At 46.5% G+C, this 17,321-nt stretch overlaps 1 protein-coding gene across 2 annotated transcripts in view; it reads left to right on the top strand.

Annotated features, from left to right (window-relative positions):
• canx (calnexin) overlaps nt 1-17,321 on the top strand; it is a 35,609-nt gene that overhangs the window by 5,072 nt on the left and 13,216 nt on the right. For both annotated transcript variants that reach the window (XM_067456749.1, XM_067456750.1), the window contains exons 2-10: nt 2,981-3,163; nt 4,161-4,234; nt 5,017-5,075; nt 9,588-9,729; nt 13,681-13,762; nt 14,366-14,558; nt 14,792-14,981; nt 15,196-15,309; nt 17,068-17,224. In XM_067456749.1, coding sequence (XP_067312850.1) covers nt 2,984-3,163; nt 4,161-4,234; nt 5,017-5,075; nt 9,588-9,729; nt 13,681-13,762; nt 14,366-14,558; nt 14,792-14,981; nt 15,196-15,309; nt 17,068-17,224 — 1,191 coding nt within the window. In that variant the 5' untranslated portion in view covers nt 2,981-2,983. The remainder of the gene's footprint in view (nt 1-2,980; nt 3,164-4,160; nt 4,235-5,016; nt 5,076-9,587; nt 9,730-13,680; nt 13,763-14,365; nt 14,559-14,791; nt 14,982-15,195; nt 15,310-17,067; nt 17,225-17,321) is intronic.

The raw sequence follows: 17,321 nt of genomic DNA on the forward strand, positions 1-17,321 counted from the left end.
AAATTAAACCACCAGTAGGTGGCAGCAGGTGGCCGTCTTAATGAGCGAGTCATTGAGTCGTTCATTCAAACGATTCATTCAAACAATGAATCGTTCATTTACACACGTTGTTGTGAGACGCGTTGCGGTTCTGCTGTGAACGATTTTCGCAGCTGAAACAGAACAAATAATGCAATATTGAGCGTTTATATATTTAATTGTGTAAGTAAAACACTAAGCACGCAATCGGTCAAAAAAAAAGCGTTTTAAGACATTTTGAGGCCCCTTCTCTTGCCTCACAGTGGATTGGTCCACCGTGCATCTCACCGACACACACACACAAACACACCTCACCGACAGTGGGCTGGTCGGGAGAGAGCAGAGTTCAGTATTTGTGGATCTCCAGTAAGGGCTGTCTAGTCTATTTTATTCATTTTAAACACCAGATGACATTATTTCTCTTTTGATACAGGCGATGCGGAGTCATTAACACATCACCAAAGACAAACAATTATGATAGCGATGTACAAATCCGATGTTTTAGTGATTATAGTTTGGTAGCGTTAGCCTGTTGTAAATAAGTCACCCACTACAGCTAACAAGGTAATAAGCCGGTGTGTGAATGTAGTTAATGTAGATTCACCGCTGTGTTGGGCTGCATGTTATATGGAAGGACTTTGAAGAAACAAGATAATTTAATAATTAAATTCTGTGTGTTGAACGTGAACCTATGATAAGCAGTCCACGCACGTCGCTCTGTTTTATGTCGGATGGGATCGCTAAAATATCTCCAAACCACTGAAGTTGAGCGAACTAACTTGTCAACGATATCTGTGTCCCCCGAGCTGGCCGTGAGCGCTGCATTTTCTTCACTATTGCTCATTTTTATCGCTCCACTTATCTCCGATCCTCCAAGCCTGTCAGCCACAGACTGTAAACATTACCGCGTGCAGCACCCAGACGCCCGGTCTGCAATACGCATGCGCAGCATTACGCATAGCGCGTAAGCATTATATCGAGAATTTATCGACCTGTTGTTATCGTTTTATCGAGGAAAATGATATCGTGATAATTATCGTTATCGTTTTATCGCCCAGCCCTATCCTCAACCTTTCCTTTTAGCCACTGACTGACTCCCATTTCACCAGTAATCCTCCCAGTGTTCATTCCACAGGTGTTCAGATGCTTGTGTGTGTGTGTGTGTGTGTGTGTGTGTGTGTGTGTGTGTGTCTGTGCCTGATAGTTTTGCTGACGTCTTGCGTTGGTTCAGCTCAGATGCTCCTGTTCAGTTCAGATTAGCTTTAGTGCTGTGTGTGTGTGTGTGTGTGTGTGTGTGTGTGTGTGTGTGTGTGTGTGTGTGTGTGTGTGTGATCGCTCTACCCCCACAGATGAGCAACAGATGGGTCAGGACTGAATCCTGTGACCCCCACTCCACACACACACACACACACACACACACACACGTCCTGCTCTTCAGCATCAGCCTCAAGCCAATGTCTCGGTTCGGTTCAGTGAGGTTTAACCCGCCAGTGTTCCTCGTCACACACACACGTCACACACGTCTTTTCAACCACAAAGCATCATTATTTCTGTCTTACAATCATTCATATTATCTGCGATATAAATTTGGATATAAACACTGCTATCTACAGTAGAAAACTGGAAATAACCTTTAGAAAGAAATTTGACACTTCAAATAAAGCAATTACATGTTATATCCGTCGGTGGAGACGAGAGTCACTGAATCATTCACTCGAGAGATTCGTTCAAAAACACTGATTCATCCAGTCATGAAACGTGAGTCTTAATGAGTGAGTCAGTGAATCGTTCACTCAAATGCGTCACATTAATGTATATAGATTGTAATGGTATTATGGTAATAAACATTGTTTTATATCTGAGTAAAAGTGAGACCCTTTTAACACACACTTGTTCAGGTGCCTGTGAGATGCCAGTATGGGCTGGTGGAGTGCAGAGTTAGTTCAGATAAACCCAGAAGAGTGTGTGTGTGTGTGTGTGTGTCAGGAGCGGTGTGTTGTGTTTGTGAGGCTGGAGTGTGTGTTGTGTGTGTCAGGAGCGGTGTGTTGTGTTTGTGAGGCTGGAGTGTGTGTTGTGTGTGTCAGGAGCGGTGTGTTGTGTTTGTGAGGCTGGAGTGTGTGTGTGTCAGGAGCGGTGTGTTGTGTTTGTGAGGCTGGAGTGTGTGTGTGTGTGTGTGTGTGTGTCAGGAGCGGCGTGTTGTGTTTGTGAGGCTGGAGTGTGTGTTGTGTGTGGGCTGCCGTGGTGATGTGTTGCTATCAGACGCTGTTGGCACCGCTGGTTCAGTCGCAGTAATCCTGAGTGTGTTAAGCTCATTAACACCAGCCTGCTGAAGGGTTAGATACACACCTGAGGAACGGTCTGACCACACACACACACACACACACACACACACACTGGAGACAGAGCAGGGCTGTGGGTCTTCTGATATAATCATGAGCTTCTGTTCACTCACACCAGAGGACGCTTAAGCTGAGGAGCCACTGCTTTATCCAGCACAACACACACACACTTCCTGGCAGAAGTGACGCTTCGTTACAAAGGGGTGTGTGTGCACAGGCTTTGAGTGTGCATAGGTTGGTTTTGTGTATGTGTGTGTGTACAGGTTGTGACTGTGTGTGTGTGCATGCAAAGGTTGTTGTGCGTGTGTGTGCGCAGGTTGTTTTGTGTGTGTGTGTCTGCTCTCACAGGTTGTGTGTGTGTGTGTGTGTGTGTGTGTGTGTAATCTCATTGGGGTAAATCTGATTAAAGAGAAGGGGCTGATGCTGCAGTCATGGGGACCCTGGGGTGGCATCATATCCACCACACACACACACACACACACACACACACACACACAGAGCAGTGTTTCTGCAGGAGGAGTTCTTCTGCTTCCCCTCATCTATGATGATGTGTGATCTGTAGAGCTTGGATTGATTCGATTGTCTAACTCTTGCCTCCTGTCTGTGTGTGTGTGTGTGTGTAGACTATGGAGCTGAAGATGCGGTTGTGTGTGGCGCTGCTGTGTGTGTGTGCGCTCCTCGGGGCTGGTGTGAGAGCGCAGCAGGAGGAGATGGAGATGGATGTGGAAGATGCCATCGACGACATGCAGGAGGAAGATGTGGAGGAAGAGGAGCTGGCCACACCCACTCCAGCCCCGGTTCCCACGGTAATACAACTGAGCTTGCCTCTGATTGGTCGAGGTGATCTGCCAATCAGTGATCGAGTCACTTAAAGGGCCAGTGTCCGGTTGCATACAACGCCTGAAGTTTTTCTCTTAAAGGGTTAGTTCAGCCAAAAATGAAATGTCTGTCATTAACTCCTCCCCCTAATGTCGCTCCACACCCGTCAGACCTCCGTTCATCTTCACACACAGTTTAAGATATTTTATATTTAGTCCGAGAGCGTATGCAAGTGTATGCACACTATACTGTCCATGTCCAGAAAGGGAATAAAAACATCATCACAGTAGTCCATATGAGACATCAGTGGGTTAATTAGAGTCTCTTGAAGCATCCAAAATACATTTGGGTCCAAAAATAACCAAAACTACGACTTTATTCAGCATTGGCTTCTCTTCCGCGTTTGTGATCAATCCTCAGAGTCAATTGATTCATGATTCAGATCGCCAAAGTCTCGTGATTTCAGCAGTTTGACTCGCGATCCGAATCTTGAATCGATTCACTGACTCATAACGGTTCGAATCATGAATCGATTCACTGACTCATAACGGTTCGAAGCTTTGTTCTGAAATCGGCCATCACTATATAAGTCGTTATTTAGTGTTTTTTGCGCACTAACTCTATTCTGGCCTCTTCATCAATGATTGTAGAGCCGCTGTAGTGAGATGGGCTTTGTAACGACGTCTTTAGTGCCTTTATGGGTCTTGAGAGAGGAAATGACATTGGTGTCAATGAAGGCCTTTCTGAGCCATCGGATTTCAACACTAATATCTTCATCTGTGTGTGAAGATGAGCGGAGGACTGACGGCTGGCCAACCACAGGAGGAATTAATCACACAATGCACACTTCTGGCTGAACTAACCCTTTAAGGCTCATGTTTATTATCATTCATTAACACTCTGATGTCTCCAGATCCTCACTGATCTGTTGAATATAACCCGCAGCGTCAGAGCTGACCTCTTCCCCAAACCTCTTCATTTCAGGTGACGTATAAAGCGCCGGAGCCGATGGGAGAACACTATTTTGCCGAATCATTTGATAAAGGAACACTTCAGGGGTAAGATGACCATCATTCTCAGTAATATTCCTCCAGTAGATCATCTGTTGTGTGTGTGAGTATACAGTAGCGTGTGCTTTCCTCCTGAGTTTATCCTCATTCCTCCTCATGATCCTTCACTCATCATTCTCATGTGAGGATCTGATGATCAACACCGTCAGTGATGTGGAAAACAGGATTCTTTGATGAATATAAAGTTCAACACAACAGCATTTATCTGAAATATAAATCTTCTGCAACATTATAAACGTCTGATCCACTTACTGCGTCTTTGATGAATAAATGTATTCATTTTTTTAAGTTCTTTCCCAAAATAAATAAATAAATGAATTCTTACAATACTTTTGAACGGTAGAGAAATGTTGAAACTGCTTCCATTTCAGATAAATACTGCTCTTTTAAACTTCATATTCATCAAAGAATCACTAATAATAATGATCATAAGTGTTTTGATCATTAATCCTCGTATGAAACGATTTCTGACACATTTATGATCATTATCAGTGTGTTTTATTTTTATAGAGGAGCATTTTTTGTAACATTTTGTAACAGAATGTTTTAACAACCGTAACACATTTATTTAGCACAGCTGCATTATAAAAGTATACATTTCTTGGAGAATAAGAGTCTGAAGCACTGAAGGGAAATATATCTGATTTGACTGTGTGTGTGTGTGTGTGTGTGTGTGTGTGTGTGTGTGTGTGTGTGTGTGTGTGTGTGTGTGTGTGTGAGGAGCCTGGGTTTAAAGCACTTCCCTGAACTGATGAATGTTTTCCTCATAGGTGGGTTTTATCTGAGGCCAAGAAGGAAGGCATTGATGAGGAAATCGCAAAGTATGATGGTGAGTTCAGCGTGTGTGTGTGTGTGTGTGTGTGATGATGGTGAGGGGTGTGTGATGATGGTGAGTTCAGCATGTGTGTGTGATGATGGTGAGGGGTGTGTGATGATGGTGAGATAACAGCGTGTGTGTGTGATGATGGTGAGGGGTGTGTGATGATGGTGAGATAACAGCGTGTGTGTGTGATGATGGTGAGCTAACAGCGTGTGTGTGTGATGATGGTGAGCTAACAGCGTGGGTGTGTGATGATGGTGAGGGGTGTGTGATGATGGTGAGATAACAGCGTGGGTGTGTGTGATGATGGTGAGGGGTGTGTGATGATGGTGAGATAACAGCGTGTGTGTGTGTGATGATGGTGAGCTAACAGCGTGTGTGTGTGATGATGGTGAGGGGTGTGTGATGATGGTGAGATAACAGCGTGGGTGTGTGTGATGATGGTGAGGGGTGTGTGATGATGGTGAGATAACAGCGTGGGTGTGTGATGATGGTGAGGGGTGTGTGATGATGGTGAGATAACAGCGTGGGTGTGTGATGATGGTGAGATAACAGCGTGGGTGTGTGATGATGGTGAGAGAACAGTGTGTGTGTGTGTGTGTGATGATGGTGAGGGGTGTGTGATGATGGTGAGTTCAGCATGTGTGTGTGATGATGGTGAGGGGTGTGTGATGATGGTGAGATAACAGCGTGTGTGTGTGATGATGGTGAGGGGTGTGTGATGATGGTGAGATAACAGCGTGTGTGTGTGATGATGGTGAGCTAACAGCGTGTGTGTGTGATGATGGTGAGCTAACAGCGTGGGTGTGTGATGATGGTGAGGGGTGTGTGATGATGGTGAGATAACAGCGTGGGTGTGTGTGATGATGGTGAGGGGTGTGTGATGATGGTGAGATAACAGCGTGTGTGTGTGTGATGATGGTGAGCTAACAGCGTGTGTGTGTGATGATGGTGAGGGGTGTGTGATGATGGTGAGATAACAGCGTGGGTGTGTGTGATGATGGTGAGGGGTGTGTGATGATGGTGAGATAACAGCGTGGGTGTGTGTGATGATGGTGAGGGGTGTGTGATGATGGTGAGATAACAGCGTGGGTGTGTGATGATGGTGAGGGGTGTGTGATGATGGTGAGATAACAGCGTGGGTGTGTGATGATGGTGAGGGGTGTGTGATGATGGTGAGATAACAGCGTGGGTGTGTGATGATGGTGAGATAACAGCGTGGGTGTGTGATGATGGTGAGGGGTGTGTGATGATGGTGAGGGGTGTGTGATGATGGTGAGGGGTGTGTGATGATGGTGAGGGGTGTGTGATGATGGTGAGATAACAGCGTGGGTGTGTGATGATGGTGAGGGGTGTGTGATGATGGTGAGGGGTGTGTGATGATGGTGAGGGGTGTGTGATGATGGTGAGATAACAGCGTGTGTGTGTGTGTGTGTTTGTGATGCTGGTGAGGGGTGTGTGATGATGGTGAGATAACAGCGTGTGTGTGTGATGATGGTGAGGGGTGTGTGATGATGGTGAGATAACAGCGTGGGTGTGTGATGATGGTGAGGGGTGTGTGATGATGGTGAGATAACAGCGTGGGTGTGTGTGTGTGATGATGGTGAGAGAACAGTGTGTGTGTGTGTGATGATGGTGAGGGGTGTGTGATGATGGTGAGATAACAGTGTGTGTGTGTGATGATGGTGAGGGGTGTGTGATGATGGTGAGATAACAGCGTGTGTGTGTGATGATGGTGAGGGGTGTGTGATGATGGTGAGATAACAGCGTGGGTGTGTGATGATGGTGAGGGGTGTGTGATGATGGTGAGAGAACAGTGTGTGTGATGATGGTGAGAGAACAGTGTGTGTGTGTGATGATGGTGAGAGAACAGTGTGTGTGTGTGATGATGGTGAGGGGTGTGATGATGGTGAGAGAACAGTGTGTGTGTGTGTGATGATGGTGAGGGGTGTGTGATGATGGTGAGATAACAGCGTGGGTGTGTGATGATGGTGAGGGGTGTGTGATGATGGTGAGATAACAGTGTGTGTGTGTGATGATGGTGAGAGAACAGTGTGTGTGTGTGATGATGGTGAGGGGTGTGATGATGGTGAGAGAACAGTGTGTGTGTGTGTGTGTGATGATGGTGAGGGGTGTGTGATGATGGTGAGATAACAGCGTGGGTGTGTGATGATGGTGAGGGGTGTGTGATGATGGTGAGATAACAGCGTGGGTGTGTGATGATGGTGAGGGGTGTGTGATGATGGTGAGATAACAGCGTGGGTGTGTGATGATGGTGAGAGAACAGCGTGTGTGTGTGTGTGTGTGTGTGTGATGATGGTGAGGGGGGTGTGATGATGGTGAGTGAACAGTGTGTGTGTGTGATGATGGTGAGGGGTGTGTGATGATGGTGAGATAACAGCGTGTGTGTGTGGTGATGGTGAGGGGTGTGTGTGATGATGGTGAGGGGTGTGTGTGATGATGGTGAGGTAACAGCGTGTGTGTGTGTGTGTGATGATGGTGAGGGGTGTGTGTGATGATGGTGAGGTAACAGCGTGTGTGTGTGTGATGATGGTGAGGTAACAGCGTGTGTGTGTGTGATGATGGTGAGGTAACCGCGTGTGTGTGTGATAATGGTGAGGTAACAGCGTGTGTGTGTGTGTGTGATGATGGTGAGGTAACAGCGTGGGTGTGTGTGATGATGGTGAGGTAACAGCGTGTGTGTGTGTGTGTGATGATGGTGAGGTAACAGCGTGGGTGTGTGATAATGGTGAGGTAACAGCGTGTGTGTGTGATGATGGTGAGCTAACAGCGTGTGTGTGTGATGATGGTGAGGTAACAGCGTGTGTGTGTGTGTGATGATGGTGAGGTAACAGCGTGTGTGTGTGTGTGATGATGGTGGTCAGTAGGGGTGTAAGAAAATATCGATACACGTGAATATCGCGATATTATGTTTGGCGATATTGTATCGATTCTCAAAAACGCTATATCGATATTTATATATTTATTTATTTACATCCAAGATTCGTGGCTTTGTGTTCGGTTTAAAGCACAGACTGTATAACACCCAACCGCTAGATGGCAGTGTTATCTCAGAACGCATAACTGACGCGGAGCCGGAGAAGCGCAAGGTGAAAGTGCATCACTAGTGTTTAGATTAGCAAACCCAGCTCTCAAGACGATAGAATTATTCCGCTCTTGCAGTATACAGAGCTGAAGTGTGGACTCATGTTGGCTTCAGCTATAAAGAAGCCACTAAGGAAATCAACAAGAATCATTTTGTTTGCAAAATAGGCCAAGTTATAATCTAATCCTCGGGAAACACATTGAAACAGAGCTCGCTTAACATCCTGATGTCACCCGCGCTGCTGAGAAGCGTTTCGATAGAATGTCCTGCACGCTTTCCTCTCAGTAACAAAATAAACACACTCCAAAACTGACAGCGGTGGCAGGAGAACGAAAGATCATAGCGATGTGGATATGGATGCACCAGCTCTGCAGCTCAGTAACGTTACCTGAAATAGCACTTTATACAATAGACTGCTTTATAGAAAACAGCTTTAGGGTCCGATCACACAGAACGCGTTTTTCAGGTTCGAAAACGCGAGGCGCACTGCACTCCCTTTTTTGGTCGGCGTTTTCTCATTCAGAAATGAGCAGTGCGCTTTAATGTTTCTAGGCGACCCCCGAATCACCTGTACTGTCAGTCAAATCAATGTAACGGTCAACACAACGGAAGGCCCGTCTCTTCATTCATTCGATTGGACAACAGAACATAAGCGCGATGATGTTGCGCGCTTTTCTGCTCAGAGTTGACTTTTTTTCAACTTCATGCGCTCGGAGCGCTCCTTCAGAAACGCGAGGCGCCCAGCGCGCATAACACTCTCTGCCAACCGAAATCCATTCAAAAAAGGCTTCTCGCTGCAAAAACGCGTTCTGTGTGATCGGGGCTACTGTGTTAAATATAAAACAAACAGTCATTCAGTCATGAAATGGACTGCACTTTCTGTTGTTAAATAGCCACTGCTATACTGTGAACCTTTAAAACATATACACAAAGAATCCTGCAGTAACTTTACATTCCCCTTAACTTAGATTGCACATTGCATATGATTAGTGTTATAACTGATACTGTATTAATTAAATAAAATACTTTGTCTCGTGTTTTAGGCTTATGGTTGTGTTCTTTATTCTTTTAAATTATAAAAAACAAAAACACACAAAAAAGAAATATTGCAATATATTGCCTCTCTTACAATATCGCAATATATTGCAATATATCGTATCGTAACCCCTTTATCGTGATACGTATCGTATCGCCAGAGTCTTGGCAATACACAGCCCTAGTGGTCAGGGGTGTGTGTGTGGTGAGTGCTGTGTGTGTGTTTGATGGTGAGGTAACCGTGTGTGTGTGTGTGTGTGATGGTGAGGTAACAGCGTATGTGTGTGTGATGGTGAGGTAACAGCGCGTGTGTGTGATGGTGAGGGGTGTGTATTTGTGTGTGATGATGGTGAGCTAACTGTGTATGTGTGTGTGTGCAGGTAAATGGGAGGTTGAGGAGATGCAGAACACTAAACTGCCCGGAGATAAAGGGCTGGTGTTGAAATCCAGAGCCAAGCATCACGCCATCTCCGGCCTCCTGCTGCGACCTTTCACCTTCGACACCAAACCACTCATCGTCCAGTGAGTATTCCTGAAGGAGCTGTGAACCCCAGACCCAAGCTGTGTGTGTGTGTGTGTGTGTGTGTGTGTGTGTGTGTGTGTGTGTGTGTGTGTGTGTGTCCAGTATTAAAGCACAATGACGATGTTTGAGAGTAACGTGTTGCTGATGAAGCTCAACACAAGACTGCAGCCGTGTGGTGATGATGATTAGAGGTCGACCGATAGTGGATTTTACCGATAACTATGATAACTATGTGATGCTGTGGTGTGTGTGCTGATGATGTGTGATGATGCTGCAGAATGTGTGATGCTGATAATGCTGCGGCTGATTGATGTGTGGTGATGATGATGTGTGATGCTGATAATGCTGCGGCTAATGTGTGATGCTGATAATGCTGCGGCTAATGTGTGATGCTGATAATGCTGCGGCTGATTGATGTGTGGTGATGATGATGTGTGATGCTGATAATGCTGCGGCTAATGTGTGATGCTGATAATGCTGCAGAATGTGTGATGCTGATAATGCTGCGGCTGATTGATGTGTGGTGATGATGATGTGTGATGCTGATAATGCTGCGGCTAATGTGTGATGCTGATAATGCTGCGGCTAATGTGTGATGCTGATAATGCTGCGGCTGATTGATGTGTGGTGATGATGTGTGATGCTGATAATGCTGCGGCTAATGTGTGATGCTGATAATGCTGCAGCTGATGTGTGATGCTGTGTGACGCTGATGATGCTGCGGCTGATGATGTGTGATGCTGCTGCAGAATGTGTGATGCTGATAATGCTGCGGCTGATTGATGTGTGGTGATGATGATGTGTGATGCTGATAATGCTGCGGCTGATGATGTGTGGTGATGATGTGTGATGCTGATAATGCTGCGGCTGATGATGTGTGATGCTGATAATGCTGCAGCTGATGATGTGTGGTGGTGATGATGATGTGTGATCCTGATAATGCTGCAGCTGATGATGTGTGATGCTGCTGCAGAATGTGTGATGCTGATGATGTGTGATGCTGCTGCGGCTGATGATGTGTGATGCTGATAATGCTGCGGCTGATGATGTGTGATGCTGCTGCAGAATGTGTGATGCTGATGATGCTGCGGCTGATGATGTGTGGTGATGTCTGATGCTGCTGCAGAATGTGTGATGCTGATGATGTGTGATGCTGCTGCGGCTGATGATGTGTGATGCTGATAATGCTGCGGCTGATGATGTGTGATGCTGCTGCAGAATGTGTGATGCTGATGATGCTGCGGCTGATGATGTGTGGTGATGTGTGATGCTGCTGCAGAATGTGTGATGCTGATGTGTGGTGATGATGTCTGATGCTGCTGCAGAATGTGTGATGCTGATGCTGCTGCAGAATGTGAGAGGCTGATGATGTGATGCTGATGATGCTGCAGCTGATGATGTGTGATGCTGATGATGTGTGATGATGCTGCGGCTGATGAGTGAGGCTGATAGTAGGCTTGTTCGAGATCCATTGGCGCTGCACAGACCGATCGGTGTATGACATCAAAGTACCACGAGAGAGATTCAAAAGCATAAGGAGTGGTTTGCTCTACAATCGTTCTCGCGGTACTTTGATGTCATATGCTGATCAGTCTGCGCAGCGCCAATGGATCTCGAACAAGCCTGATGCTACGGCTGATGATGTGTGACGCTGATGTGTGATGCTGATGATGCTGCGGCTGATGATGTGTGACGCTGATGTGTGGTGCTGATGATGCTGCGGCTGATGATGTGTGTTGCTGATGATGCTGCGGCTGATGATGTGTGGTGCTGATGAGGCTGCGGCTGATGCTGTGTGATGCTGATGTGTGATGCTGATGATGCTGCGGCTGATGATGTATGACGCTGATGATGCTGCAGCTGATGCTGTGTGACGCTGATGTGTGATGCTGGTGATGCTGCGGCTGATGATGTATGACGCTGATGTGTGATGCTGATGATGCTGCGGCTGATGATGTGTGGTGCTGATGATGCTGCGGCTGATGCTGATGTGTGATGCTGATGATGCTGCGGTTGATGATGTGTGATGCTGCTGCAGAATGTGTGATGCTGATGATGCTGCGGTTGATGATGTGTGATGCTGCTGCAGAATGTGTGATGCTGATGATGTGTGATGCTGATGATGCTGCTGGTGTGATGCTGCTGATGATGTGTGATGCTGCTGCGGCTGATGCTGATGTGTGATGCTGATGATGCTGCGGTTTAGGGGTGTAAGAAAATATCGATACACGTGAATATCGCGATATTATGTTTGGCGATATTGTATCGATTCTCAAAAACGCTGTATCGATATTTATATATTTATTTATTTACATCCAAGATTCGTGGCTTTGTGTTCGGTTTAAAGCACAGACTGTATAACACCCAACCGCTAGATGGCAGTGTTATCTCAGAACGCATAACTGACGCGGAGCCGGAGAAGCGCAAGGTGAAAGTGCATCACTAGTGTTTAGATTAGCAAACCCAGCTCTCAAGACGATAGAATTATTCCGCTCTTGCAGTATACAGAGCTGAAGTGTGGACTCATGTTGGCTTCAGCTATAAAGAAGCCACTAAGGAAATCAACAAGAATCATTTTGTTTGCAAAATAGGCCAAGTTATAATCTAATCCTCGGGAAACACATTGAAACAGAGAGCTCGCTTAACATCCTGACGTCACCCGCGCTGCTGAGAAGCGTTTAGATAGAATGTCCTGCACGCTTTCCTCTCAGTAACAAAATAAACACACTTCAAAACTGACAGCGGTGGCAGGAGAACGAAAGATCATAGCGATGTGGATATGGATGCACCAGCTCTGCAGCTCAGTAACGTTACCTGAAATAGCACTTTATACAATAGACTGCTTTATAGAAAACAGCTTTAGGGTCCGATCACACAGAACGCGTTTTTCAGGTTCGAAAACGCGAGGCGCACTGCACTCCCTTTTTTGGTCTGCGTTTTCTCATTCAGAAATGAGCAGTGCGCATCACCTGTACTGTCAGTCAAATCAATGTAACGGTCAACACAACGGAAGGCCCGCCACTTCATTCATTCGATTGGACAACAGAACATAAGCGCGATGATGTTGCACGCTTTTCTGCTCAGAGTTGACTTTTTTTCAACTTCATGCGCTCGGAGCGCTCCTTCAGAAACGCGAGGCGCCCAGGGCGCATAAGCAGCGCGCATAACGCTCTCTGCCAACCGAAATCCATTCAAAAAAGGCTTCTCGCTGCAAAAACGCGTTCTGTGTGATCGGGGCTACTGTGTTAAATATAAAACAAACAGTCATTCAGTCATGAAATGGACTGCACTTTCTGTTGTTAAATAGCCACTGCTATACTGTGAACCTTTAAAACATATACACACAAAGAACCCTGCAGTAACTTTACATTCCCCTTAACTTAGATTGCACATTGCATATGATTAGTGTTATAACTGATACTGTATTAATTAAATAAAATACTTTGTCTCGTGTTTTAGGCTTATGGTTGTGTTCTTTATTCTTTTAAATTATAAAAAACAAAAACACACAAAAAGAAATATCGCAATATATTGCCTCTCTTACAATATCGCAATATATTGCAATATATCGTATCGTAACCCCTGTATCGTGATACGTATTGTATCGCCAGATTCTTGGCAATACACAGCCCTACTGCGGTTGATGATGTGTGATGCTGCTGCAGAATGTGTGATGCTGATGATGTGTGATGCTGGTGATGCTGCTGGTGTGATGATGCTGCTGATGATGTTGTGATGCTGATGATGCTGCGGCTGATGATGTGTGATGCTGATGATGCTGCGGCTGATGATGTGTGATGCTGATGATGCTGCGGCTGATGATGTGTGATGCTGATGATGCTGCGGCTGATGATGTGTGATGCTGATGATGCTGCTGAGGATGTGTGATGTGTGATGCTGCTGAGGATGTGTGATGATGATGCTGATAAAGATTTGTCATGTGTCCTCAGGTATGAGGTGAACTTCCAGACCGGCATTGACTGTGGTGGAGCGTATGTTAAACTGCTGTCTCAGACGCCTGACCTGGACCTGGTGAGATTATATCAACTCTATAATATCTTATATAAACCACGGCAAATCTAAGGCCATAAAGGGTCTTCAGTGGTTTAAGAAAAGTCTTCATTTGGGGACAGAAAACAGGAATGGCAATAATGCACATTTATGCCATGTTATTGCTTAAGATTTACTGCTGATGAATTTATTAATTCAGGAACAAAACATTTGACTCTCTTAATGAGTGAAGCATTAAATCATTCACTCAACAATTCATTCAAATGCCTGATTTATTTAGGAACTAAGCATTAGACCAGGGGTGTCCAATCCTGCTCCTGGAGGGCCGCTGTCCTGCAGAGTTTAGCTCCAACCCCAATTGAACACACCTGAACCAGCTAATCAATGTCTTACTAGGCATACTAGAGACCTCCAGCAGGTGGGTTGAAGCAAGCAGGAGCTAAACTCTGCAGGACAGCGCCCTCCAGGACCGAGTTTGGACAGCTCTGCATTAGACTCTCTTTATAAGTGAGTCATTGGATCGTTCACTCAACCGATTCATTCAAACAGCTTATTCATTCAGGAGCGACCCGTTTGACTCTGAATGAGTGAGTCACTCAGTTGTGTGTGTGTGTGCGCTCGCAGGCAGAGTTTGTGGATAAGACGCCGTACACCATCATGTTTGGGCCGGATAAGTGTGGTGAGGATTACAAACTGCACTTCATCTTCAGACACAAGAACCCCAAAACCGGCGAGTTTGAAGAGAAGCACGCCAAGAAGCCCGACGCAGACCTGCGCACATACTACACCGACAAGAAGACTCACCTCTACACACTGGGTAATACACACACACACTCACACACTCACTCACTCACTCACTCACTCACTCACTCACTCACTCACTCACTCACTCACTCACTCACACACACACACACACACACACACACACACACACACACACACACACACACACACACACACACTCTCACTCACTCACTCTCACACACTCACACACTCACTCACTCACTCACTCTCACACACACCCCTCATGCGTGTCATGTCCTCCTGCAGTGCTGAACCCTGATAACAGCTTTGAGATCCTGATTGATCAGACTGTGGTGAACAGTGGGAGTCTGCTGAGTGATGTCACTCCTCCGGTGAACCCTCCGGCCGAGATCGAGGACCCCGAAGACCACAAGCCTGAGGACTGGGACGAGAGGCCCAAGATACAGGACCCGGACGCCGTCAAACCTGAGGACTGGTGAGTGAGCGAGTGTGTCTGAGTGAGAGAGTGAGTGAGTGAGAGTGTGTTTGAGTGTCAGAGAGAGAGTGAGTGAGTGAGAGTGTGTTTGAGTGTCTGAGAGAGAGAGAGAGTGAGTGAGAGAGTGCTTGTATTTGTGTGTTTGTGTGCACTGTACTGTGTCTGAAGATCATCACTGGTTGTCCCCTTCATTGTGTGTGTGTGTGTGTGTCAGGGATGAAGACGCTCCTGCTAAGATCCCTGATGAAGAGGCAGTGAAGCCCGACGGCTGGCTGGATGATGAGCCGGAGTACATCAGCGACCCCGACGCCCTCAAGCCGGAGGACTGGTAATGCCTCGCTACACAACACTGAGCAATCATTAAGGGGGGGGGGGGGGGTTTCAGTCAATCTCATGTCAATCTTGAGTACCTATAGAGTAGTATTGCATCCTTCATATCTCCGAAAAGTCTTTAGTTTTATTATATTTGTAAAAGAAATATAGGCTGTACCGAGTCTTTCCGGGAAAAAACGAGCGGCTGGAGGCGTATCGTGGGCGGAGCTAAAGAATGACGAGGGGTATCGTGTGGGCGGAGCTAAAGAATGACGAGGCGTATCGTGTGGGCGGAGCTAAAGAATGACGAGGGGTATCGTGTGGGCGGAGCTAAAGAATGACGAGGCGTATCGTGTGGGCGGAGCTAAAGAATGACGAGGGGTATCGTGTGGGCGGAGCTAAAGAATGATGAGGCGTATCGAGTGGGCGGAGCTAAAGAATGATGAGGCGTATTGTGTGGGCGGAGCTAAAGAATGACGAGGCGTATCGTGTGGGCGGAGCTAAAGAATGATGAGGCGTATTGTGTGGGCGGAGCTAAAGAATGATGAGGCGTATTGTGTGGGTGGAGCTAAAGAATGATGAGGCGTATTGTGTGGGCGGAGCTAAAGAATGATGAGGCGTATTGTGTGGGCGGAGCTAAAGAATGATGAGGCGTATTGTGTGGGTGGAGCTAAAGAATGACGAGCGCACACAAAGCGGTGACGTCCTCAAGCGTGGAGAAGAAAACGTTACTCTAATAAACCATGGCTATCAGATTCAGCGAATACAGATAATGATCCAGAATCAGATCTGAGGCAGAAATAAACTGAACAGGAGAAGCAGCAGCAGCAGGACGTCCGTCTCTGTGGTATGGACTGTATTTAGTGGCCTGTCAACATTTGTGTGTGTTTACTCGCAGTTTATGAGGACATGATTCGGTTTATGGACTATTGTATGCGACTAAACCTTAGCAGTAGCAAGCAGAACGGTTTAGCGTCAGACTAGTGTAACGTTATACAGAGAACAGCAATGGAGTAACCGTTAGCGCATTTGAATGAGGAAGCACGCTTTGTGAGAACGTCCTCTAGGTTTATGTTTGGGTGGTTCAATAATCAAACGGACACCTATAGTGGTCAGCTAAACTAATGTATTTAAACACACACCATAGATCACTGCTCCATTGATAAATTAACTAACGTTATACACGATCGTGTCGTTCACTGATGTTTACTCGCGCGACGAGCCGACAACATAACGTTAGACATCTGAAGCAGTTTAACTCACCGGCTGCTTCCAAAGCAGGACCGAACCTTTATCGCTGGGACCGCTCCGGCAGAAACACACTTCTTTGGTATGATTTGGTGAAGTCCTGACAGCAGTGAGAGCAGTGTGTATGGGCGTTGTGCATTCGCTCTCTCACTGACTCGCTCTAGTCACACGCACGCGCACCCTACCGGGAGAAGAGCCCGTACGGCCCATACAAGGACCTTCCGCTCTATTAACGTCAAGCCGACCCGTACTCGAAAAAAACTCTCCGAAACTTGTGAGAAACCGGAAGGAGTATTTTTAACACAGAAATACTCCATCAAACGTCCAACATTAGTTTTTGAAACTTTGTCTATGTTTAGGATGGGAATCCAAGTCTTTAACAGTGGAAAGCTCAGTATGCAGGAAACAGCATTTCACCGCCCCTTTAAGAAAAATACCTTCATAGTCTGATCTGATCTGGTCTCTCTCTCTCTCTCTCTCTCTCTCTCTCTCTCTCTCTCTCTCTCTCTCTCTCTCTCTCTCTCAGGGATGAGGATATGGATGGAGAATGGGAAGCTCCTCAGATCCCCAATCCGGTGTGTGAGACGGCTCCAGGCTGCGGCCCGTGGGAGAGGCCTGTGATTGACAACCCCAACTACAAGGGCAAGTGGAAGCCTCCCATGATCGACAACCCCAACTATCAGGTGTGTGTGTGTGTGTGTGTGTGTGTGTATCTGACTCTCTGCTGCTCTTCAGGGTGTGTGTGTGTGTGTGTGTATCTGACTCTCTGCTGCTCTTCAG

This window comes from Pseudorasbora parva, chromosome 11 (genome assembly GCF_024679245.1).
Source record: "Pseudorasbora parva isolate DD20220531a chromosome 11, ASM2467924v1, whole genome shotgun sequence".
NCBI classification, from domain to species: Eukaryota; Metazoa; Chordata; class Actinopteri; order Cypriniformes; family Gobionidae; genus Pseudorasbora; species Pseudorasbora parva.